The sequence below is a fragment of the Varanus komodoensis genome, unplaced genomic scaffold, assembly GCF_004798865.1.
Source record: "Varanus komodoensis strain SLA01 unplaced genomic scaffold, ASM479886v1 scaffold4, whole genome shotgun sequence".
NCBI classification, from domain to species: domain Eukaryota; kingdom Metazoa; phylum Chordata; class Lepidosauria; order Squamata; family Varanidae; genus Varanus; species Varanus komodoensis.
Genome location: NW_025335941.1, coordinates 27,509,696 through 27,537,079, shown reverse-complemented (window position 1 = coordinate 27,537,079; position 27,384 = coordinate 27,509,696). Strand labels below are relative to the sequence as shown.

The 27,384-nt window shown below is 41.2% G+C and overlaps 1 protein-coding gene across 9 annotated transcripts in view; it reads left to right on the top strand.

The window, feature by feature from the left end:
* CD86 (CD86 molecule) overlaps window positions 1-27,221 on the top strand; it is a 47,725-nt gene extending 20,504 nt beyond the window's left edge. For all 9 annotated transcript variants that reach the window (XM_044442517.1, XM_044442510.1, XM_044442512.1 and 6 more), the window contains 5 exons: window positions 13,876-14,205; window positions 16,733-17,002; window positions 17,434-17,538; window positions 22,836-22,969; window positions 24,536-27,221. In XM_044442517.1, the coding sequence (XP_044298452.1) occupies window positions 13,876-14,205; window positions 16,733-17,002; window positions 17,434-17,538; window positions 22,836-22,951 (821 nt within the window). In that variant the 3' untranslated portion in view covers window positions 22,952-22,969; window positions 24,536-27,221. The remainder of the gene's footprint in view (window positions 1-13,875; window positions 14,206-16,732; window positions 17,003-17,433; window positions 17,539-22,835; window positions 22,970-24,535) is intronic.
* The last annotated feature ends 163 nt before the right edge of the window (window positions 27,222-27,384 follow it).

The following is a 27,384-nucleotide window of genomic DNA, read 5'->3' as shown; positions in this document are numbered from 1 at the left end:
TAAGTGCCATTGATTTCAGTGGGTCTGCTCAGTACAGGTCTGGATCCAGCCTAGATGATAAAACAATTTGTTCACTTGTTTATCTTGATTCAGATGACTATTTTGCTCTTCCTGGAAACCATTGTCTTAAGTAACAGTGAATGTGAAAACAGGACTGGGAAAATCCTCAACCAAACAGTTCAAAAAAAAAGGAGCAAGGAACAATATTAGGTATTAGATATTAGTTACATTATCAATAGTTATACAAAATTTTCTTAAATTCATATCAACAACAACAACTAATAAATAAAACATTACTCAAACTGTACAAAAAGTACACCGGTTCTACTTATAAAATGAGAAATCTGATCAGCAATAATTCTCTTTTTAATTCCAAAAGACTCCAGAGGACTGTCATTCTACCTCACATCTATGTATAAAGCTTTTTTTTTTCAGTTTTGCCAAATCCCACAGCTTAGCAACTTGTAAAATATGATAGATTTCAATGGTAAATCTATCTGAAAACAATATTAACGCTTTCTCTTTTCTATATGTTTTAAAATAAATAAACACAATGTAAAATGCATTTTGTAAATATGTGATTGTATCATGGATAAAATTTGTGTTGTAATATTTGACATAGTTCAGCCTCAGATTGTTTGCATCTGAGAGTGAAATAGAAGTAAAATATGCAAATGGACCTCCTGACATTTTTGTATTATTTCATCTAATTGTTTCTCATATTATATCATACCCTTCCTCTAAGAAACACGGGTGACACACGCGCTGGTAACTTCCCGATTAGATTTTGTAATGCGCTTTACATGGGGCTACCCTTGAAGATGGTCCAGATACTTCAGTTGGTGCAGAATAGAGCTGCTAGGTTGCTGACGGGGACTGGGCGTTGTTCTCATATAACGCCAGTTCTCCGTCAGCTCCACTGGCTCCCGACTGAAGTCCGGGCCCAATTCAAGGTGTTGGTAATCACCTATAAAGCCCTAAACGGCTTGGGCCCTGGATATCTAAAGGAAGGCTTGTGACCATATATCCCCTCCCGCCCCTTGAGATCAGCAATGGATGCCCTTCTCTGGGAACCCTCTGTGAATGATATTTGGAGGGTGAGTACCCGGAGGAGGGCTTTCTCTGCGGTGGCGCCCCATCTATGGAATGCGCTCCCCAGAGAGGTCCGCCTGGCGCCGCCGTTATTTGTTTTTCGGCGCCAGTCTAAGACCTTTTTATTTAAAACTTATTTTAATTGTTAAATTATTGAATTAATTAGGATTTTAAAACTTTTAGCTGAGAATGCACTGGGGGGTTTAAAATGTTTTTTTTAATTGTTTTATTATTATTATTTATGTATGTTTTTATGTATTCTTTGTGAGCCGCCCCGAGGCTTTGTTGCGATGGGGGCAGCATAGAAATGTTTTAAATAAATAAAAATAAATAAATGACTAGGGCTGCCCTATTTTATCCTCATTTCATCACTGTGATGTAAGGCTGGGTTGAAAAGGAAAGAGCATGGCAGCTAATGAGCTTCATGACCTACGCAGCTCTGCCTCAGCTCCAGCCACTAGACCAGGGGTCGGCAACCTTTAACACTCAAAGAGCCATTTGGACCCGTCTCCCGCACAAAAGAAAACACAGGGAGCTGCAAAACCCTTTTGACATCTAAAATGAAGATAACACTGTATATATCATTTTTTACCTTAATGCTATGTATATCTTCATTACGATTTAGCTGCAGCTCTTGTTCAGTCACTAAAAACTGTTACTTTTAATCTTACATTATAAACTAGTAGGACTCCTTTCATATATTTTGAATAGGAGAACAGCTTCCTGAAGAGTCAAAGTCAGCGCTAAAGGGCTACATGCATTAAACAGCAAACCCCCTAAGTTCGTCAGCAGTAAAAGCAAATAAATCTACCCACGTATCATTAAACGTTTGGTTTTCTTCAGAATCTTTTCTTTTCTTCGATTTATCCACGGTTGGCGTACCGGGGGAAGTTGCACATATAGGTGTGTTTAGTGACTGATTAGCAGATAAACAGTCAAGTGATGTGAATTGTGACAGGTCCCAAGCACAGCTTTTATCATTCAGAGGAAGGAGATTTGGACAAAGAGAATCTTTTCAGCAGCATTTCGTGTAGCATGAGAGCCTGCAGGAAGCTTGTTCCACTCTTTCCCTGCACAATAGCAGAGGAATGTAGCGATTTACTTAACCAGATAGCGGGGCATTCCTAAATGGATGCCTCACCATCACCTATTGTAACTCGGCATGTATTTTGAGCGATGGAGCCTCAGCAGAGGGATTCAAGAGCCCCACGTGTGGCTCCAGAGCCGCAGGTTGCCGACCCCTGCACTAGACCAAGCCAAAAGCCATTGCTGAGGGAGATTGCATTGACCCTGTGGTCAGGAGGATCACTCCTCTCTGACTTAAATCCCAGCACACAATCACTGCTTTGATCTGGGAAAAGATTTCATTTCATTAAAGTGTGATTGACTGAAGTGTCTTGGATAGATCCTGTGTTGTAATGTTGGACTGGTCAGTTTCAGTTAATTTGCATCTGGGGCAAAATAAGAAAAGTCCATCCTTCTTGATTGTTCATAGCCATAGGCCATCACAAGTTTAAAAGAAAAGAACAATAAGATACAATAAACTCACTCAATGATTATAACTGCAAAAAGTCGTGGCCACAGAGCCCCACAGATTTAAAAAGTAATTTGTGACAAGTCAAATAGAAAAATGTTATTAAAAAGGAAAGAAAGGTCTGTTAAATATAATGAAAATATAATTGATACACAATTCAAAATAAACCCACATAATTGTAAAATGGGTAAAATAAAACATTTCCATAAAAATGAATACAAAACTTGCCCTTATTTTCCTGGCTGCTAGGCCAAACTTAGCAACTTGGAACAGAATGTGTGCACCATTGCCTTCAAGGAGTGTACAGATCTTGTCGAGTGAAGGTCTATTTTGTAAAGAATTGAAGATGTGCTGAAGAAATCTGTAGTGGATAGTGAAGTAAATAATGAGAAATATGTGACTTGTTCTCATGACATCTTTTAATTATGTTAGGTATTTATTTTGCACATATAGAGACCTACTTTTCTTCCAAGAAGCTGCCATATTTTTAACCAATATGGCCATTGTCCAATACTGAAATACTAGGAAGAAGCTGGGAGTTATATATTTCCCATGCTCACGCGCTCTCTCTCTCTCTCTCTCTCTCATAATACTAGAATCCAGTGTTATCCAATGAAGGCAATAAGGCATGGGTCCTCAAACTACGGCCCAGGGCCGGATCCAGCCCGCCATGCCCATTTACCCGGCCTGCCATGCCCATTTGGACCCATCACGCGCGCGCCTGTGCCCATGTGCGTGCCTGCCACCACCCACCTTGCCCCAGGCGCGGGAGGCAGCAGTTTGCTAACTCGAAGAAAACGATCTCCAAGTGAGCAAGCCGCTGCCTTGTGCACCCGCCTCGTTGTGCGCGCTCGCCCACACCTCGCCTCCCCTCGCCTCCCCTCACTGTGCGCCCCACCCCCTCTTCAGTGCGCGCACCCAAACGCACCACCCCTGCCCCCTTGCCGGCCTGTGTGCACCGCTGGCACCACCTTTCCGGCCCACGCCCAGCACCGGCACCTTTCAACTGGCCCCCTGGTGGAAAAGTTGGAGGACCCCTGCAATCAGGGAAGTACTTCTTCACACACCACAAAGTGAAACTATGGAATTTGCTACCACAAGATATGGTGATGGCCACTAACTTGGATGGCTTTAAAAGGTTATTAGCTAAATTAATGGATAGGCTACAACCATATTCCCATAATAATGACCATATGCTGCCTCAGTGAATTAGTGAATACCAGATTCTGGATAGCAGCAGTGGGAGAAAGCTTTCTTTTTCATGTCCTGCTCATGGACTTCCATAGCTGGCCACTGTGGGAAACAAGACTGCAGACTAGTTAAGTCTCTGGTTTGATTCCGCACGGCCCTTCTTGTGTTCTTATGGTATGGCCTTCAACAAGAATCCACTTGTCAACTTCTCTGCTTTCCTGTTAGAAGATTAGAAATAACTGGAATCTTTAAGAGAGGTTTTAGCTCCAAAATTTCCTACCTTTTCTCTTGCCGCTGCTTTAGAATGGTTTTATTTCTGTTTTAAAATGGGTGTTCGTATTTGCAGCTGTAAGCATCTTGGCTGGTTTTAATGAAGAAGCAGGATAAATATCTGTACAAATATACAGAGGTAGGAATAAAGCAGCACATAGCAAAGCAAAAAGGAAGCTCTGGATCCATGATAGGTGCCTCTGGTCTTACGTGAAACTAAAAACAGATTAATTCCAAACCATATTTAAAGAGAAATGCTTTGGCTCTTTCAGTAACTAATGTGTTAAATGGAAACCAAGAATGGCAGGTTTGAACAATGAAGATGGAAATCCATGAGGAAAAAACAAAATCAAAAGTATGGTTGGAATAAAGCTTATAAATTGTCCTCCAGGTTAAGGCAATGTGGACAAACCATTCTGAATCTGTACATTGCACAGTTTCCAATTCTGCCAAGCATGCTTCTCTTCTTCATCTTTTCAACTAAGAAAAACTGAATCTCAGAGACTGTGCTGCTGAATTAAATTATCTTGCAATAAATTGCTATGGGCTTTTATTTGTGTGTGTGTTTTATAAGAATCACAGGTTGGTAGTTATCAAATCTTGGTTTTAGGCTCTTTGTTGTTTTCACTACGTATTACCTACAACATCCTTTAAAAAACAGTTATACAAATCACACTAGTAAAAGTGTGACTGATTGCCTGATGAAATAAGTTTCATTAATATCTGTGCTGGTAAAAGATGTGTTTTCCTGGAAGTAACTGCAGGTAATGCCATGCATTTATTTAAATTGGTGAGATCCTGTATTGCAACTACCTTGTTTAAGTGTTGCTTTAACTTTTTATGTAAATTGGATGGTTGTCTGAATGCTATGCAGTGGAGAATTAATGGCTTCCCTTAAACGAGCATAATAGAGTATAATAGGGTAAAACTCTTTCATTATCTGGTGGTAATTAGGACCAGCAAGATGGTAGTCCACAACAAATTGAATGTAAATTATCTTTCAAAGAGTTAGGCTTTGCTTCATAAAGGAGGCTATCCCTGGATATTACTGATGCTTGATTGATACTGTAGTCAATAACGTGATGGGGGTTTCTGCATTGTTGGAAAGGTTCTTTAAATTGGTTAGTTCTTGAGAACTTTTTTTGTTATTGCAACTGTGTTTTTATCCTATGAAGTATATATAACAGGGATGGCCAAAGCACGGCTTGGGAGCTGCATGTGGCTCTTTGAGTTTATTTTGCACCTTGTGGCTTGTGCCCATGGGCACTCACTTGCCGCCCTCAAACATTTGACATTTACCATTTCTGGCTCTTCTGTTGAGCAAGTCTGGCCGCTCCTATTGGCTTACACTCTGGCCAAACTATTCTTCTTTAGACAGTTTGGCTTACATGTCTTATAGCTAAGGTATAGGTCAGCATCTGTAGGTTTACAGTATAAGCCTGTGACAATTTGATGTTTTTTTCAGTGGCTACAAAGACATCCAGGAAGAGTAACTTTGGGTTCTGAATTGTGCTGTTACTAGTAAACTTTACTGCTGGGTGCACAGTATTGTTAAGCTTAGTGAAGCTCTTCAAACTATCCCTTCAATAGTCCCAGATGACAAAAATGTTCATGTGTAGGAGGGTGTGTAGGTGGAAGATCTTCTTAAGTTTCAGTGGTGGGAATAAGGTAGGGCTGTCCTTGTTGGCCCTGTTCCACCTACAGAAGCTGACTGATGTTTATGCCAGGCTTCCCAAAGTTGGCCTAAACTGCATCGGCCGGGCCATGTTGTGCGGCCTGTTCTGTCCTCAGATCCTTCACCACTGCTTGCTTGCTTGCTGCCTGACCTGTGTCCTGCTCATAGGCCATGCACATTAATGGGCAACATTGTGTATCACATGCACATGCTCCTTGCATGCCCACAGTGCCTGCTGGAGTATACAGCCTACCTCTTTGCCCACTATCTCATGGGCGTGCCTTTATCAGCAGCATTGTCTCTGGTGCATTAGGGGAAGGTGACTAGACGAGAGAGCCAGCCCCTGCAGGCCCACAGCAAGCTGTCCCTGCTGCCGCCATGGCATCTGCTCCAGAAGATGGGAATGGCTGGTGTGGCGCTTCAGGAGAAACAGCTGTGGGATGGAGGCACAGTGGCAACTACTGCAGTTTTTCTGAGTCTGCCATGAGATGCAGTCACCTCACTCTGCCTAATGCAAGGGATAGGGCAGGCATGCAGGTAAATTTCTCAGGAGACAAATAAGATGGCAGCCCTTAGTTGTTGTTTCCCTTCCAACATAGGGATTCTCCCATACACTGTTCTCTCTCCCCATGGGGTTCCCCCAATTTTTGCATGGAATTCCCCAGAACAGTCATCTCAGGCTAAAGTTACCAAGGGCTTCAGAAGGAATAAATTAACCAATATTGAATGTTTCTATATCACTTTTATTACAAGGTGAATTGTACCATCCTAATAGCATAATATTTAAACACTCAGGAAAAATTACCTCACTGCTATCAGCCTCAACATCTATGTAAGTGGCGTATTGCATAGAAAGTCCAACATTGTCATATTTTTAAGTTCAAAGGAGAACATTTATAAAATAAAAAGCAGGGAATTAATTAAAAGGAATAATTAGAAATAGCAAACCTGCTCAGGATGTGTGGTTATTTTATGTTCATAGTAATAGAAGCTCATGAGTTCTACCACAGATTATGAAAGGAACATACAAGTCCAAGGTAATGCATGTGCTTTTATGATGCATGCAGGGATATTATTGAAGGCAAGAAACTGCTTTGTAACTGCCCAAATAAGAAAGATCAAAAGGAACAGAAACTGTGAAAAAGTAAATGTAACTTGACAATAGGGCAGATGGAGGTGGGGCAGAATGTGAGGAGAAGATGGCTGAAAATTATCCATGGAATTTTGTTTAAATTGATCAGAGACAGAAAACTGGTCAGGGAAGCAATCAGACTGTTAGATAACAACAGTGTAAAAAGATTATTGAACGAGGGTAGTAGAGAGTGCAAAGAAGAGCTCAGTGAGGGGTTTTTGTCATCAGTTTTCATGGCTCACAATGATACAGCAATACTCATCCATTACCTATATCTTGTTTGTTTTCAATTTGTCCATAAAGTATAGAACTTTCTCCTTTGTCACCATTACTTGCTTCAGTTCCTTAGTCTCCCTTCTTGAAAACATCCATTCAGGCAAGTGTAGTTGTCCCGCACCTCCTACAGTGAAAATGGATAGAAAAAAATCAGTTCAGCTTCTCTGCAATCTGTTTCCCTTTAACTCTGTTGTTACCCAACAGTCTATCCACCTCCATCGCTAGTTTCCTGCTTCTATTATACTCTCTATTTCTGTCTTTCTTTGTTTCTGTTTCTCTCTCTCTCTCTCTCTCTCTGTGTACACACACACACACACACACACACACACACATGATTTTGCTCCTCAAAATCTATTGTTTGTATCCCTCACAGGCCTCTTGCATTTCCCTTCTGCAAGACTGCTTTGTTCATTTTTGTTCTTCTCATTTAAGCAAGAATTCCAGTTTGCATGACATTACAAGCAACCAACAATAACAAAATCCACAGTTGCTTGTTGTGTGGTTGCCATTCCTGCCAAGTGGCTAGCCAACGAGCACAGCAGGCAACTGACCTAGTTTGCTGCAGCTGTCAGGGATGTCCCAGCTCTTCTCTGGGCCACCTGGTCAACTGCCTCTGTGGCGCTTCTGGGCATGAGCCCTGTCTGTGCAGCAAAGACTGCTTGACAGCCACAGAGAACCGGACTTGGCTCACATTCGCAGCTGTCAGAGAGAAGAGGCTCATTCCTCCCCACAATGTCCCCTGGGATATAGGCTGGAGGAATGAGAGGGAGGTGGAGGTAGGGAGGACCGCAACTACAATGAGCCCAGTCATTGGCTCATCATGGCTGCTTGGCATGGCTACCCTTCACTACAGCCCATTGTGGTAATTCACCAGGATGGGTTGTCGTGACCTGCATACTGCTTAGACAGTCTTCGGACTAATATAGCAGAATGTAAGTTGAATAAATAAATATAAATACATACCCACCCTCTGAAGAAAGCTGTCTTAAACATAACCCTAAGGATAATCAGTCATTCCTTGACATCTGAAAATCTTCCCAAAGTTGGCATAAACTCTGCCTTTAGGCAGGAACTACAGAACCTCCTAAAGTCACCTGTGGTTAACTTAGCAAATGTTCTCGCTTTCCATATGCTGGTAGCTGATCCAAACAATGACACTCCACTCAGAATGGATGGATTTTGGCCAGACGCCAGCCTGTAGCACCTACTGATAAGCAAATGGCTTTCAACAGTCATGATTTCCCTGAAAGATTTCTGGATGAGATGGGGCTTAGAAGTGCTAACAGAATTCTGAATCCGAGCTCTGAGTTGTGGGCATTGTTTGCTCATCCAGCTGAAAGCTGTTCAAGTTTGTAATTAAAATATGAACTTAGTTTTTAAAAAAATATTTTATGCCCCAAGTTTGTGCTGTTTTTGCCTAAAAGAAGCAAATGGTTGTAGAAATCCTATTTTAATTGATGTTATAAGATGTGTAGACTTTTAAATATTTTATACATTTATTTGTTTCAAATATTTGTATACTACCTTTTATCAGCAAATTTCAGTCTTCTGTACAAAACTTGTTTAAACCACAAATGATCTTGGAATAAACATCTATAATAAAAACAAGGAATTTCCAATGTTAGACATTAAAAACAGGAAAAAAATTGGCTAACTGAATGTTTTAACAACACCAACATGCCCTACCTCTCTTGCTTTAAAATAAAATTAAAAAATATAAATACTCCACGATCTTATGAACCGCTGGGATTGCTGGGAAATAGGTTTATGTTGGTGCTGAAAACTATGGGTTCAAGGAGTTCCTTAGTGTGTTGAGGGTAAGACTTCACCACTGCCATGTACTCAGTCTTCTAGGCACATGGTTTGCTCTTTGCCAAGTTTCCTATTGCAGCTATTTTGTGGTGGTACCCAGGAAAATTTATCAAATTGCCAAATGTTCCTACAGCCCTTAAAAGATGCATACTCCTGCTATAAACAACTTATTAACATTGGATGTATCCAAAAGAGTCCGGCAATGTTGTTAAATGAGACCTTAAATCTCTGACTTCACTAGAAATGCCAAATCCGGAACTGAATGTTCATTCAAAACCAAGCTGTAGGCTGGGCTTCTGCTTTCCTCTCTTATGAGTTTAAATATCACAAGTTCACTGCTGTCTCAGGGGATTCCCTGAAAGAAAATTAAACATCAACCATGAAAAATGACATATTATGATCTCCCCTGGGAGTAGAGCAAGCCATGGAGTGTAACAGCTACACACTTTCATTTCCTTTTGTTTGGTAGCATTACCGTATGCTAGGATGCTAGGAAACAGTTGACCCTTCCAATGGTTCTGTTCTTTACACAGAAAGAGTTAGCACGTTGATAACAGTGGCAAGAGCCAGGGCCTCTTACATAGTGTTCATAGACACCAGTGTTGGTGTGTGCCACCATCTCTGACTCTCCTGATTTTTTATTTCTTAAAATGTTAACAGAGATGTTAGCTTGCTGCAAATGAACCAGTACCATCTAGCACCAACTGTATTCGGGTTTGTGCTCTGGAGCTCAGACCCCATCTCAACTTGTATCTGGCCAAGTTCCTTGACCAGGCAGATTAATCAGACATTGCCACAGGGGTACAGAAAAATAGCCAATGAAGTCACAGTCCTGGCAAAGGGACATCACTGCTCCTGAGCCTTCATTGGTACCCTGATTGGTTTATACGGCTGCTACTCAAAGCATAGTTTTAGGGTGAGGGGGTTAATTTGTTTTGTTGTTAGTGGAGTGGCATGAGTCCTGCAGGTTGGTCTGGCCAGCACTTTCTTTGGTCAACAGGACACACTGGGGTGGAAAGAGAAGGGACACTTCAGTACGAGGAGAAGGACGAGGATATGCCCTCACTGTGTAAAGAGGAAGCAAGCAAGCTGGTTGACAGTGATCAGAGGAGGGTTGCCATTGGAAACACTGAGCCAGCTGCCCACTGGAGGCTATTGTTGGAACTAGCCAGGAATTTCCACCCACCCGCCCCATTGATTCCCACCCAACTCTGAAGTTTCAAAGCTGGGTGTGAGGCTTGCTGTGCTCTCTAGCAGGTATGGTGAACTCAACTCTTGAAGCCCGAGATGCATGGGATGGTAAAGCAAGTAGCCAGAATTTGTTCTGCCTTTCTCAAAACACTACATGGTGGGAATCGCCCCCAGAAATTAGTTGGCAGCAGACGCAGGAGAGACAAGGGGAAAATTCTTGATACAGCACATAATGATTCTACCCATCCTTTTAAATCTATGGGGGAAGTTCTAGTCCCCACATGCACCATGTAGTGAGAAATGGGTTTTCTCGGTTGTGTATTCCAGACTCTGGAAGTCCTTCCCTCAGCAGGCCCATCTAGCTCTTTATTTTTTACCATTTTCTGGAAGGTTAAGAAGCCTCTAATTTCAACAGGCTTTCAGTCTAGGATGGTAACGTTCAATAATCTGCCTAGATGATCCTGTTAGAAAATTGGCTATGGGATAAATTTTAAAATAAATAAATAAATCTCCTGAGTAGCTAGTATGCCACTTTATGAGGTTTTCTAAATAGATTTTTTTAAATGACATTTATGTTTAAATGATTACATGCCACCATAAGAGCTTTTGGACAAAAATGCAACATAGGCATTTTAAAGTTCAATAAAAACAATTAACTTAAAGGCATTTGCTCTCCCCAAAAGTGGTGATTGCTTTTGGTTTTAAGAGGTCAGTTAAATGTGTGGAGGTTAAGTTGATCCATGAGCAAAGGCAGTATGCCTCCATCAATACCTGTTGCTGGTTGTTTTCCTTCATGCCCAATCTGTTGCTTCCCCAAATCATTTGACATTCCACTACTGGAAACATCATGCTGGACCAACTAGATCAGGGTGGGAACCTCTTTTCAGCTTAAGGGCCAAATTCAAATCTGGAGAAGTTCTCTAGGGGCTCCATTACACTGGTGGGAAGCCCCAAAATTTATGAATTAGAGTTCATAAAACTGCTTGTTGTACTGATGTCCTTTATAGTTGACTGGCAAGAGGAAAGAGAGCAAACTTCTCTTCTTCACTGCCTCGCTTCTTACACAAGGGAATTTGTAACTTGTGTTTCACTGCTGACACTTCAGATTTCAGAGTCAGTGGCTGAATGACAGATGCCTCCCACACAAGCAAGTTACAGGGAACGAGGGCAGTTTGCTTCGGAACACACCTTCAACATGAAGTAACTGAAATTGTTGAATGCCTGTGGGCAGCATAATTTCCCTTGTCCATGGTTGTTTTGTGATATAAACCTGTTCAAGTTGCAGTTTCATGGGTGTACAATGGTAGGTGTGATAATAGCAAAAAATTTCCAGAATCTCTTCGTGCACTTATGGTTGCCCTACCCAGGTTTTCGTTCTCTTTTCTGGACAGTGGAGAGCTAGGCTGTCGACCACAAAGGACCTTTCCTAAGTCACAATGAGCTGTCTCTCTGACATAAGTACACCCACGGACTTCGTTGTTTTCAAGTACTGGTGTGTTTAGCCACCCACACAGAACTCCATGAAATGTTCTGAATGCACTCCCACAATTTGTTTGTTTGTGGGGCAGGGACAACACAGGTTGTCCTGTGTAGACAGTCCTGGTTATACACATTACTAATGTTCTGTTCTTGTGCTTGAGTAGATTGTTCTATCTCTCATCTAACTAGTGCTCAATTCATTTGTGAATGTCATTTTGCTTCTTTGGTGCTGTCTTCCGAAGCCTTGTGCTAACTTCCCCTTTTCGGCTTCATCAATTGAATCTATGAATACTCTGAGTTATCTTAAAATCTGAATCATACTATACAATAATTCTTTTCTAGATATTTACTGTATTGTTCTGTAAAATAGCATTTCTTTTCAAAAGTTATAACTCAAAGCCCCTTTGAAGTGAAGTTGAGCTGACTTAAAACTGAAACTATCTGTATAGTTTCTCTGTGAAATGTGGTTTCTAGGATGGAATGGGGGTGTAGACATTTCAGGGGGTCAGATAGCTTCCATAGAGGGCACAAGGTTGATTACTAGACTTGGTTGGGATGTACTTAAACTTCTTCAAGTGTGGGCATCTGTGGGTGATTTCACTATTGTTCCATAGCATAGGAGCATCATAAACCAGCTGCAGCCTGTGTAGAACGGACTGAACCCTGGAAGCTAAATCTAGGCCAAGGAGAACAAAGACTGAATCTTGATGGCATCTCAAATACAGTGAACATTCTAGACAGGAATGCAGTGGAACCTTATCAACTTCCTCTGAGAAAGGGAAAGGATATTTCTGGTCAAAGAAACTCTCATCTGAAACTCTCATGTGAGCTCATAGCTGCTTCCAAATGAGGCTTTTATCATACCATTGCCTAACCTATTTTATGTGAGTTCAAGATGACATCTTTCACTTGTAACTTCCCCATATTTTCCCAGAGCGTCTACTGTCTTTTTTCTTATCACAGAAAATCTGTAAAGGGTACAGATCTGGAATACCAACTGAATGGGTTTTAGGTCCTTTCCTGGAGGTCATGTGTCTTGATGTGACTAGAAATAAAGGCATGTGGGCAGTGTAGCACGGTGCCTCCCAGATGTATTGGGCTATCACTCCCAACAGTCCTACCCAGCATATCTGAAGGCCCTCAAGTCTGGGAAAGCTTGCTTTAGATCATCAAGAGCAAGCCATGTGCTCACTCACTTCCCTTCCACTTTCCCCCTTCTTCACACAAAAGAGAACACCCCCACTTTAACCATGACCATGCAAAAGGGATCACCAGATTGAGAGAGGGAGGGAAGCATGCACGTTCTGAGCATGTATTTGCACAGAGCTCCACCTTTCAGGGTGGAGCCTGATCAGGGAATGTGCAGAACTCCTTCATTTTCTAGCCAAGTCATTCATAGCCATCAACAAGGGTGGATTCAGACAATTAGAATCCCCCCTCCCCGTTGTTCATTTAAGCTGAAGTCTAGACATTCTTTTACAAAAATGTTCCCCCCGCCACCCCACACCCCTCTTTTGGTCATTTTTAAGAGGAAAAAGGAAATAAAGTGTTCATCCTCCTTGTTCCTTGATTCTTGCTTGGGCTTCAGTTTTACTTCTCACACCACTCTTTTTCTATCACAAGTACACCCGTTCAAAATGCAGGGAATGTGATAAAGGAAATGTTGTCCTTGCTCTGAATTAGCTTTGTTTATCATGTGTGGTGCCATCACATAGCAAAACTGATTGATGTGTGATGCTGTGAAATCCTCGTGCTCTCTGATTGTCTGGGATTGTGGAGTGAGAAGGAATAACCCTCAAAATGTGGATTTGAAGGAGAAGCAGAAAGACAGTGTAAGCAGTAAAATACAAAGGCTGGAACAGAGTGGCTGTACATAGCCATAAGTATCATCATGTTTGTTGGAGAGCTCAGGGATATCTTGCACCCTCCTAAAGCCTTACTGAAATGCAAGCTTCCACTGAAATAAAAGCCTTCACTCTGAAATGTTTTATGGGCAAACCTTTAGCATACCAGTACTAATATGCACTGGCTGTGGAATCCATCACAGGTTGGACGCTCCACTTGATTTTTTCCACCCAGTGGATGGCTAATGTAAATTAAATGTTTGAATCTTCTCTGTCTTTCCTAAGAATATAATGTCCCAGCACAGATATGAGGTGAGATTTGAAGAATGCCCATCTGTGTCATCAAATACTGTTTTTGTCTCTGTGTTTTTCTCCTCAGGCATTCTCCCAATGACAGCTGAAGTAGGGGATGAAGTCAAGCTTCCTTGCAAATTCAAAATACCTTCACACACTTCACTGAAATCTTACATAGTCTACTGGCAAAAACATATAGAAGGTAGAAAAGATCTGGTTGCAATAGCTTACAAGGATGGAAAGGAAATGTCAGACTCTAAGGATCCATATTATATAAACAGGACAAGGATGAATGAGCAGAATTTTACACTTTTCATCTCCTCAGTGAAAGTATCAGATAAAGGCACATACAAGTGCATCATCATACTGGAAAGTGACAAAATAAGTGAAACATATGTCTCCTTATCCGTGATAGGTAAGTGTTTCTCTAGTGATACAGAATCTTTAATGACTACAGCAACACTCAAGGCTTAATTGCCATCTTAGCAACAGCAATGTTAACCATGGGTGTTCAGTTATGACTGGTCTTTTTGCTTAGACTTATTAGCAACTTATAGAATAAAAATAAAACTATCTGGACACCTGGAATCAGTTGCTGGAATGAGCAAATGACACAGAGTTCACTTTGCTGCTGCTTCTATCAACTGTATGCTATTCCTTTACCTTCCTCCCACCCCACCCCCGAAACCAAATTATGCTATTTAGGATTATTTTTTACTAACATCCTAGTTACTTGAGTTTAAAACACAAATAAAAATACAGCACGTTAAATACACAAAATTTCAAATGACTAATGCTAGACGAAACAGAAGGTTGTACCATCCCTGAAGTTTGGGTTATGAATTTGAGAAATGTCCCAATACTGTAACTGTGGGGTAACTAACTAAGGAGAATGTGTCTCCATTGGAGCTAATACATTAGAGGGCACAGGATACAATCACAAAAGTGTCTTTTTAAAGCAAGTTGCTTTCAGTGCCACATAGCAATATGAGGATAATGTTAGTCCTTTACAAGTTGTCATAAACATTTTTTATGGAGGATTGGGGGTAGGACTCATTGCTGGAGAGGGATGAGCCTAAAACGGAAGCTAGTGGAATACTTTTCCCAAGCCTCCTTACTTCATGGAGTGAGGATCTTCCTGTGTGTGCATGTATGAAGGCCCACCCCTTCTAGTATGAGGTCTTCATAATGGAGAATGAACCTGTTGCTGAAAATGTATTTGCAGCATAAAGGCTAGGAGCAGCCTCTGCCAACCTGGTATCCTCCTCATGCATTGATAATTAATATTTAAAAAATAAAAACTACAACATCTGTCATCTGCAGCTGCCATTCCTCACCACATCTCAGTCACACAGTCCTGTTCAAAATAAAAGCCAGTGTAGCTGCATTTGCCATCCTAAAGTCTGCACAGTTAAGGATTTCCTTCTATCTTGTCTAAATCCTGAAAAATTGTTTTGAGAATAGGAAAAATGATATTTAAACACCACTATCCCTGGTGGTGACCTCCCCATGCTTGAGTGCCTAATTCATGCAACCAGCCCAGCTGAGCCCATTCAATATTCCCTCTGACTTAGGACAGATTTGTCACAATCAGTATCCTTGTGTGTCAGTCATCTTGAAAACATCTCCCTTTAGTTCAGGAAAGGGAAACTTCCAGCCACACATGGCCTGCAGATTCCCATTTGGCCCAACAGCTTGTCTGCTATCTCTAGCTGCTGATTTGAGATAAGACTGTTTTTTTGCTCCCCCATCCATGCTACATTTAGGCTTTTTTGAGCATTCTCCCTAATTGCATTTTGGAAACAGAAGAGCTAAACCCTCACAAACGCTACTGGCTTTCTTAAAAATTGCCTCTCACCCACTGCAGTTGGGCTTTTCAAAAGCTCCCAACAGTGCCAAGAGAAGCTTTTTTCATTTTTTCAGTGGAGCATTTGAGGGAGCAGACCTGCTGAGGAGTCCTTCCCTTCTTATTTATTTATTTATTTATTTATTTATTTAATTTAAAACTTTTATATGCCATCACCACATGCCTCAGGATGGCTTACCAATGTACAATTAAAACCAATAAATCAATACCAATTCCATAAAATTATATAAAAACAAAAAACAAAAAGCAGCGGTTAATAATAAAATATTAATTTTTAAAATAGCAATTAAATAAAATGGTTTTAACCTGGCACCAAAAAGAATATAAACTCTGCACCAGGCACACCTCTCCAGGGAGCACATTATGGCTAACTCTTCTCTCCTCATGGTTACAAAACCCAGTTGGAAGAAAAATAACACCTAGATGGTTTGCCAGATGCAACTCTTTTCCTAGAGGTTTGGTTCCTTTTAAATGGAGTAGCAAAATATTATGGCATTTTATGATAAAGTGTTGATTTACACTATGTACAGATTGAGCAAAGTAGGGGATTCAAGGGTTTAGCACCACAAGAGATACTGCAAAACACTGGATTTAATGGGACGCTTTTGTGCCATAATTATACTCTCAGTGCCCCAAACCCTTTCTCTGTCGGTCCCCAGCTGCAAATAACTGAATTTTTATGGACTGAAGGGATGAGGTGGGGGCAGACCTTTGATGTTCACCAGCCATTAAAAACTGAGCCATTGGCCTAACACAAGCTAAACTTATTCAATGAGTTTGGGCTTCCCACTGATCCTCAGTCTTTTACAACCACAGTCACTAGCCTGTGCTAGTGATCCCCAAGAGACTGTCTTGAACAGCTCTCCATTTCATTATAATACAGATTACAATCCATGGGGGAAGCCTTCATACGTGAGCTCCACTTAACTTCAGGATCTCATTGGCCCCATGGTAGTCATACTGAATTCAGTGTATCTGTGCAGAAGGACTGTCCTGCCAAAGAATATCAATAAGTGTTTGAAATCTTTCAGAACGGTTACCTAATTTTAGCCTTCCTGTCTTTTCCCCATTCCAGCTGCCTTTAGCAAGCCTAAAATATATGCTGAACAATTTAATGCCTGTGGCCCAACTCAGCTGACACTGAGATGTTTTTCTTATGGAGGATATCCAGAGCCTACCATGTCTGGCTTGATCAACAATGAAACAGTGGAATGGAGCTATACTTCTATACCTGACAACCAAACAGAACTTTTTAATATTACTGGCATTTTGACATTAAACTTCACTGAAGATAGTGTGGTTCATTGTTCAGTCATGTCCAACTTCAACGTGTCTACCAACCAGAGTAAGTTCCTTGGTAAGAGTTTTGGGTTCTCTGGCTTATGTAAGGGACTTGGTAGCCCCTTCTCTTTTTGAGGCACAAGGCTGGAGAATGATAAAAACCAAAGAGCAGCCCAGCCTAGCAGTATTGAAGTCGTAGGAGGAAGGAAGTCTTCTGAGATAGAAGCAGCCACTCTGCTGCTGCCCAAAAGGCAAGGCTTATGTGTGGAACCAATCTACTTTAAAGACATAAGTTATTATTTTCCCATTTCTCCTTTCATGGGGAAAGGAACGTACCACACATCCAATGCATGCCTTCTCAGTAGTTTCAGTGGAGCTTGCCACCAGGCAAATGGGCACAAGATCCAGATATATAGCCATTGCGTATCCTGTAGCTATTCAGCTCTTCAATGTTAGCCTGGATTGTTCAGTAATATTTTCAACTTCTCATTTCAGGAATAACAAGGAAGTGTCCTTCTGCTGTGCCATCATCACAATTGTTTGTTATTCCTATTTGTCTTGTAGCTGTGGTAGGACCGATTATGCTTCTCCTATACCACAGTAAGTACAGATGCCTTTGTGATCTGCCAGTGTGCTTTTCAGTGTGCTTGTAGTAGTTAGATTTTGCATGTCATATAAAGAACAGTCAGATCCCCTTGGCCATGAAACTCATTGGGTGATCTTATACAAGGCATTGTCTTGCAGCCTAACCTAACTCACATGGTTATGGCAAGAATAATATGGGGATAGTGGAAGAATCATAGACATCCTCTTCAGCTCACTGGAAGAAAAGCAGATATAAATATGGGTTGCATCCACTAATGCTCATGCAGCAGTGGAACAGCATCTACTGCATTCTTCCTCCCATACCCTTCCAAACCTGCTGCAGAGGTTTGGGATGATCCTCTGGAACAGGTGTCTCTAACATGGCACCCATATGGACCTTTAATAGCTCCCACAACTCTCTCAATTCCCTGCTCCCTTCAAAGAGTTATTTTTAATGAAAACAAAACTTGAAAAAATTGGGCACCACTTTCTCCTTCCTGTTCCTGAACCTGCCACTGGTCGGCTGTTTAGTTAGCAGGCAAGATGAGTTTCTTCCTGATCCCAACCAGTTTTCTTGCATCCACACAGACCTTTCCCCTTTGTTCTCTGGTACACCCAGTCTCTGCAGCTGTCTTTTATTATTTATTTATTATTATTTATTAAAACATTTTTATGCCACCCCATTCGCCGAAGCCTCAGGGCGGCTTACAACATTAAATAAATAATAATAACAAATAAATAATAAAAGACAGCCCCTTTCTCCCCTTTCCCTGTCTCTAGCCTTGCCCTTTCTCTTCCCACACTTCTTGAACTTACTGGTTCTCTCTCTCTCTCAACCTCTACCCTTACTATTTTTCTCATCTACCATCTCTATTAATTCATCAAGTCTTTATAGCATCTCTTATGCAACTGGCTGCATCCTTCAGAGGAACCATTTTGTGATGGTGTCCATAGTAGTTTCTCAAATTCCCAAATGGGCCTACAAATCCAAAAGGTTGGGAACCACTGCTCCAGAGCTTAGTATGAGAAGTACAAGATGTCATAGGGCAAAGAAGGGAAGGGAAATTCCTGCTGAGGAAATGGCAGTCTGTTTACATAGTATTGGCTGTAACCCATAAGAGATACATTTTCAAAAGCCACAAAGCCTTCTCAAAGGGCACTTCCAAGAAAATAATTTACTGTTATGTTACAGAATTTCTTGTTTTCTATTGTAGGAAAAGAACATATTCTGCTTAGCCATTTCTGTAGGAAAATCCTACAGAGCTTAGGATGTATCAGAGATGAGACTCTAACTAATGTTTAAGGGTGGGGGGAATCTGCTTTTGGAGGCAGATTTGTTTGGTTTGGTTTTTTGCTTTTAATGCATTGTCTTACATACAAAACATCTGATACTATGTATAATCATTAGACTCTTGTTAGTTCAAAATACATTTCCTTCCTCAGTCATGCCCCAACATGTCCAATTCCTTTAGAGGCAAAGAAAATATACTCTGCTTGGGCAGGTTCATACGGCACATTAAGCCACCATGTGATGAAGCTATTTGTTGTTCTTTTATTCCTCAGAGCCTCAAAATGTACAACTGAGATTTTTTTTTTTATTTTTTGGGGGAAATCCCCAGAAAATGGCATAGCTTTGTTCATCATTTTTGGTGGACAAGTACACAATTACAATGTATGTGCTCTTCTCTGGTCAATGTCCTTGTCTGTTTCGACTGTAAAAGAAAACATCAAAGTTGAGCCAGTAACAGTCTGACAAGGGAGACTGCATGTATGTATGTATGTATATAGGCTTTGCATCTGCACACAGTTGCTCCCCTGTAAATTGAAAATCACTTTCAAAGAGGAAAAAATTTGGTGCACTGAAAGGCGTTGGTAGCAAGTTTTCTAATCTCCCCTTCAGCAATACAAACTTTTTGAGGTCAAACACTGTACTGGCAGTTCTTATGTCCTTCACATTTTTGACCTTTCCCCAGGTCTTCAGGTACTCAAGAGAGGGGAAGATATAACCAACACCCCACTCCTACTTTCACAGTTCCTATTTATTTATTTGCTTGTTTTAATAAAATTCGTGTGTCGTCCAATTACTAACGTCTCTGGATGGCTAACAGCATAAATAAATTGACAACCCACTCTGGCTGCAATTAATAAAATTCGATATTAACACTTATTAAAATATTGATTCATGGAACCAGGTGGACCTCTCTCGGGAGCGTGTTCCATTTAGGGCATGCATTGCTGCCGTCACTGTGATTTCCTGACAATTCCCTCCCCCCCACAAAAAAACCCCAAACATCCAACGATCCCTGAGATGGCAACGGAATGAGACAGAGTGAATGGAGCCACTCTGCAGAGCAGTGAAAATGTAGGTCCCTGGGTACTAGTGCCCCGTTTGTTGTATCTCATTCTTCCCCCCTAAGGGTTTTTTAAAAGGAGACAAAAATCTGCACATCCGAAAACGTGGAGGACCCTGAGAGCTGTCAGTTCAATACTTGAAATCAAGAGGATTACATTACTAGATTATCTCTTGTCATCACCCCCTTTTGGTTCACCTATTTCTTCTGCTTTCCCAGTGATAGCTCACAAATGAGCCTATGCACACACAAACTCACGAATAATTTCACCTTGTCATTTAGCTACCTGCTGCACTTTACTGCTCCCTTTGACAGCTGGAATAGTGTCCTGAATTCAGATTACAATTTAACCCATTATGATTCAAACAACCCCTAAACCAAACCAAACCAAACCAAACCAAGAAACAAGGGTCATCAGAGTGGCTTGTTGCTCCAAAGTAATGTACCCTGCTCTGGAAGCAGTCTGGGTTCAGACAGCAAAATAAATCACCATGTCTGAGTTGTCTTGTCTTGTCATGCCATGCAAACTCATACTTATCCCCCACGATGGCTTGTGCATGGCAACAAGCCACCCCAACAACATACGGTTTGTTCTAGGGATTGTTCAGCCCATAATGGGTTGCTCTATCCAAACCTACACAGCTGATCTATTATGAGTAATCAGCTAGTGAGCCTAATGGCAAGAGAGGCATTTGTCGGGGTGACCATGCCAGCTGCCCCTCATGCCTTCATGGTCTCTTGATAGGTCACCTTGATAGCAAGCTCTCAGAAGGAGCTGAAGAAGACAAATGGACTTGGAAGCTCAACTGGGGCAATGTCCCAAGGGGTGCCTGCCCCGCCAAGGCTCCACATCCATTTCACCTGCGGACATTTCCTCAGCTGAGGTGTCAGATTCCTCTCAATCATGCTACTGCAAAAGATGGAAGTTGTGTAGCTGTGCTGATTCTTTCAAACGTTTAAAACAGAAATTCACACAATGTTGCATGCGAAAGAAATTTAAAAGAAATTCTGGACTGCTATAGGCAGTCTCTCCAAGGTGCTGCTGGGACCTTTTTAGGGACTGGTCATTGCTGTCAAAAAGAGGATTTGAAAAGCCAGACTGATGGCCTGCTTTTGTGATCTCTCAAAAAGTGGAGTGTGGGGGGGCGGGGCGGGGAGAAAACCACAGAGGACTCACAATGGTTCATCCTGTGGTAGGAATGGGAGAAAAGGGTTGTTCCTTCTGTGGGGTCCCTGGGATATCCAAGGGAGGACTGAAAAAGGAGGAGATGACCACAGGGCCATTGGGCTAGTGTTATGTGCAAACACACCCAGTGGGTTTTATTTGATTAACTATTTACATGTTCTAGGGTTTGTGCCTAGTGTTTCAAAAAAAAAATTCAGGCTAAAACCTTGCTCAGATTAAGCTTCACCCACAAAAGGAAAGGGGTGCACATTTGTTTATCCATATTTCTAAACCATTATTCATTAAAATCAGCAATACATTTGAATATTTTTCTAGACTTTAAAGCAGGAATAAGCACCATTTAAAGCACACAATAAAACACTCTAAAATTCTAAAGAACACACAGAAAAAACCTTTCAACAACCCATACATGTTTCAGCATAGCACAAAAAATAACAGAAGACAAGGCAAGATAAAAATAAGCGGTCAACTTTCAGTGGAAAACAGAAATGCATTTGCCATTGATGAATAGTCATTGCAAGCCACAATACTGGACCATACCATTTTGAAATAAATCGACTGTGTTAAACATCTTCCTGAAAAAATGTGACCACACTGTTTCTGATTCCTTTTAGCTTAGCTGTATTGTTCAAAGGGCAAGAAGCCACAAACTCCGTAGAACTTATATTCCCTGCTTCTAGGAACCCTTCCACTTCCCTATGCCATATGTCATGAAGTAAAAAAAAAGTTTAAGAAATCCCCCCTGTCCCACTCCTGTAGTGTATAACTTTGAAAATATAACCTGGCCTTTGAGAACAAATGAGTGAAATTGTTCCTCCTTCAGTTTCGTCATGGTGCAAAATACATCCCAGTGGTACTCCATCCCAGAAGCAAACAGTACTGAAACAATCTTGAAAGGCAGTTTAGACATTAAATGAACTCTTTGTTGCATCTGTTTTGTTTTGTTTTTAAATCATGAATTACTTATATGGGTTGTTCAAATAGAAATGTTATTGTTCAAATAGGGATTTATTGTACAAGGGTACAATATGCTAGTGGGGACCATGCTAGCAAAGAATACAAGCAGAGAATCAGGCAGGGTAGAATACATTATCTTTCACAAAGAAAGAACCTTTCTTTATATGTAATTTCTGTTCAAGATGCTGGTTATTGCTTGTTGTCTTTTCTAATATTTATTAAGATTAGGGGTACAATGTTTTCATATCTAATCTTGAACATGTGTTTTTAATTGTTTTGTTATATTGAGATATGATGAATGAAAGCTTGTATAAAAACCTCTTATTACAGCCCAATGATAGAGTAACATTGTGTGTGTGTGTGTGTGTGTGTGTGTGTGTGTGTGTGAGAGAGAGAGAGAGAGAGAGAGAGAGAGAGAGAGGGAGGGAGGGAGGGAGGGAGAGAAGGGAGGGATACAGAAAGAGAAAAGATGTCAGGAGCAAGTGAGGAAATTGAATTGACTAACTGCTTACTTTTGGGCTTTAGAAGAAATGAAAGCTGGGTTTGCTAAAGACTTAGAACAGGACAACATAGCCTGCATACCAAACCAGAATTTACCATAACAGCAAAACCATGGATTTGGACATAGTTGTAGGCTGTTTAGTCACCTTTTCAACAAGTACTTAGGCTTCCCTCACTGAGAAACACCTATACCAGAGCTTTCCCACCCTACTCTCCACCATATTTGCAAAGTCCAGAACAGTATGAGGTAATGATTCTATATTCAACTTTGCTGAATTGACTGACATTTTGGCCTTTGGTTTTTTCCCTCTTTTCAGTAGTTCACAAACGCTCAAGGTCCTCTTGCCGCACCAGCCATAATCAGCCAGTGCTAAAAGTTGAAATGACATCTCAGCCACACTCCAATGGGACATCGGGAACAGCATCTTTCTGACCAGGCACAACCTGGGAGGTAAGCTTGGTTTCCAGCATTCTTCTCTGGCGGGTTGGATGTTTCATGCTGCATGTTGACATCAGGGGGACTGGGGACCTGCAAATTGGGTTAGCAATTCTTCATCATCCTTCCTTTTGATGATTTGTTCTAGAGATTATTCAGCCTCGAACTCAACAAGGTTAGAGGCATGAGAGGAGGTGGTGAGTCTCATTGTGACCTACTATTTTTTGACCATATTTTGAACACCGTAGGCCAAAAGAAACATTAAATCTGTATCTAGCAGCTCCATATTTTCTTTTTTGCTCTAAAGTAAGTACAAAGGCCCCTGATATGGATCAGGCTGTTATGCCTGCTCTAGAGTAAACCTTTTAAACAGTTGCTTGCATTGGCGTGGAGATGCTCAAAGGAAGAAGAAATGACAGAATGTCGTGATCTGACAACATTAGATTGTAAATAGTTGAGTGGCTTGCACATCACGTGGTAGACATTAATCCTTTTCCAGACAGAATAAAAGCAGCTAGAGAAACACTGCTTCTCAGCAGGAAAAGGATGGATGGGATTCAGATTTAGGCACATGGAGCTGGGCCAGCAGATGTGGATTTCTTCATCCTTTCCTTCCCACAAGAATTGCACCAGCTCCCTGAGGACTGAGGGACACTGCTGAATAGGCTGAGCTGTAGTGCTAGAAGTGAGAATCCGCGAGTATGAACCTTCTTGAAAACAGCTGTTCTGTCTGTGGAAAGCAAGTCCTCAATGTGAGCGGGAAGGTTCAGACCTACCTCCACCCTTCAATGCCAGCTGTGTGCAAAGTGATGGTCCTCTCTCTTGCTGTTTGAAAACAAAACCAGAACTACAGGTAACAGCCCAGTTCAGAAATCACAGCATTTGTTTAAAATGTAAAATTGTGGGCTTTGCACAAAAAATGTTCTGGAGGGCACCACCAGACTGTGCCAGCTGATCCCAGGGGTGTATGTTTTCTGGGATGATGCATACACACCCTTAACCACTTCCTGCCAAAATTAATATGAAGATGAGAGTTTTGAAATCCCATTTCAAAGGCATATGAATGCAGAAAATAAATTATCCAAATGGCTCAGACCTTCGTGATCCATTTACAGTGCTGTGCTGCATGTGCCTATTTGCATCAGTAAAACGGGGAGGTGATTCTCCTGCTGTAGCCTCCGTAAGAAGCTCCATAACTTTCACGATCACATTTCTGCATGCCTGCAACAGGTGAGAGTGGTGGGGAGGAAGAATGAAGAAAATGAGTTTGGAGGTTGTAGACTATCACTTCACACTGAGGTAAACTAGTTTTGAAGCTTCCTGTGTGAAAGCAAACACAAGTAGAAGGGCAGCACAACAGAGGTTAGACTCTATCTCCATGCAGTGCTAGTTTTTTAATTGTATGGAACTTTATTGTACACAGGAGCATTCTGAAGTCGTATTTCCACAGCAGTCCAAAGTGATGCAGTCCAATTTTCCACCTCAGGCTGCTGCAAATGTAGAAGAGTCCACAGACAGAAACCACTAGAAAGTCACTGTCTTTCTGCAAGTGTGTTATATCTAATATTTTTATGCTCTTAGATCTCCTGTCCAGCATTTGGCTTTGACCCTCTGCTCCATGGATTCGTCAGCTGAACTGGATTGCTCAGCTACATATTGGAGAGAAGGAGATCCCTTGCAACTAGTATTTAATAGTGGTTGTAAGCCACAAACTCATCTTTATAAGCTTTCTCATGTACAACATGAAGAAATTATGAAGCTGATCATGGGAGGTTGTGCTTTTCTGTCTGCTGTCTGTTAAGGACAGTCCAAGAAAAGGCTACAGTTAGTCCAAAGCCTTTTAATGTCTGCTGAATTAGCCCCTCAGTCGTATTGTACTTGTTTCAGCAAGGGGCAAACTTAGGGTGATGAAGAGACATTGGCACAATTCAAAGCTGTACCATATAGATGGCTGCAGAAAAATGACAGGTATCAGTATGATTCTGAACTTAGATAAGCTGTATCCAAGGAACAGTATTATTGCCTGCTATGCAGGGGAAAAGTATTCTCACTTTGTAAATTCTCTTTAAATGCAGCTTGCACATGATTTATCTTGCCTCTAATCCTACTTAAAGCACTGACAAATATGCCCTAATCATAAATTTCAAGATGCATTGCAACTCATCACGTATACAATGACAGCTTACCACTGTGTAAACTAAGTGGCCCTCCCAAATACCGAATGAGGCAAGGATGGGGCAGCTGAAATTAGTTGGGGCCAGACTAGACCGGAGCAAGCAGATGCCACTAGAGCAATGGGCAGTGCAAAGGGAGGGGAATAATCAACGACGTTTAAAAGCAGTATAGAAGTTAGCAACTTGCACTGTCTGGGTGAGTGCTGCACATAATCTCGCTTTGCTCATGTGCATAGTAATCATTTTTTCCTAGAATAAAGCTGCCTCCTTCTGAAGGGCCATCTTGACCGGTTTGTATTGGTCAGGCACACCAGGCAAACCCACTGCTACATGAGGCTTCCCAAGTTTGGGTAACAGCACCACAATGCAGTAAAATAAACTTGAACTGATTTTGTTGCCATTGCCACTCTGAAAGGACTGTATATAAGTAGCAAATAGTGCTTCCTTGCCAGCCACATGACTAACTTGAATATGCTCTGATGTTTTGTTTTTCAATAGGGCATGCACATGTCTGTGTACTTCGATTTCCAAGGAGTGGAAAGCCCAATTAACTCTCTGCTACCTTGTGGTCCAGGATAGTTTAGTTAGAAGGGAAAGAGAAATAGCTACATGATAAGGATTACAAGAGCCTGGCCAGATAAAAGCCCCACTGGAGATGCAGCAGGGATGCACTGTAGAAAAGAAATGGGAGCAGTTGAAATTGCTCGATAATGCTTTCATATAATTTACCTTATGTATTTATACCACATCCAGAGATTTTTACACAAACAGCCTCATTATCATGTGTCACATGCAGGGTTACAGATGGGGCTGAACTAAGGTGATTTCCACAGCTGTTTTCTCAAAAGTCCTACTGTTTCTACTTCCTGTCACTATAGTTGCTTCAGCTTCAAGCTTTTATTCTCTAGGGTCCTCATATATTTACTTGCCTTCACTGTAATCTTAAGTTGGAGCGCCTCACCACATGATACCAATGTGAGTCCAATGAAAGAATTTGGAACACTCGTATTAATCCACCCTTCTTAGGGCAACTACAAATTGCAGTGGAATATTCTCTATCCATCCTCCCATACAATAAAAAATAATCATGTTTAAAATAATATACCCCATGGATGCCAGAGAATTGAGAGTTATCACATTCCATTCTTCAATTCACTCAGTTGATCCTAAAATGATGTAAAAGGTCTGGAAGCCACCATTCGTCTTTGGTTCAAGACAGCAAAGGATGCAATCCAGTGGCCCCTATTGTGTATAAACCTCCAAAGACAAACCGTTTTCAGCTGTCTGGATGAAGCACTAAGGAAGGGGAGAAATGGAGGCTGATAGGAAACCCTTATGTTTTTTGGACCTAGCCTCCTTCCTGCCCCCCACCACATCCATTTTCCTCCTCTCAGAGGTATATTTGTGCTCTCAGAAGCAGTCAGCTCATTTCTGTGCCTGCTACAAGTAGTCATGGTGAGGGCTTGGCCTTTGGACTCCCAGCTGTGAGGTCACAGCACCTCCAATCCAAAGGTTCAGGACTATACTATCACCTCCCAGACAATGTTACAAGGTCACTGGATTGTGCCCTAGTCTGGCCGATAAAGTAATGTCAACTATGCTATACTGCCACTTTTGATTTCCAACAGGAATCATTCATTTTAAAGAACCTCTACAAGAACTTCCCAGACACACATATCACTGCTCATCTCTGGGTTGCATATTTTTAGGAGAATATATCTCTGATTAGTAACGTCATTTTCCTCATGGATAGCATGTAATGGGAACTGTCATTAATCTGTGACTGAAGCAGCCCAGAGACTCTCCCAGATATAGTTCTCCTTTGAACAAAATATATTCTAATATTTTTATTTCCACATTATCTCTCTTGACTACAGCATATTAAACTTCACACAAGTAAAAACTAATTAATTATGTGAAGACAGAAATATACTTTAGCATTAGCTTCTTTTAGCAAATAATTCTTAAATACGTTTATCTTCAGCTAGAGGCAAAGGAAGGTATGTTTTTAGTTTTGTACTTTATACAAATGTAAAATATGTTCATGTCTGTTCTTGTGTTTCACTAAAATATACATCCTTAATTGTATTAAATAATGTTCTCTTACTCTCATTTTTTCTGTGAGCAAAAAAGAAAAAAAAAGTGGATTAAGAGCGCTAAACATGAAGAATGGGCCAAGAGTTCAATAGCCACAATTCTCTATGGGTAAATTCACACAAAGTTAAAATGTGGTTCCATCTATTACTTTCCTTCCTA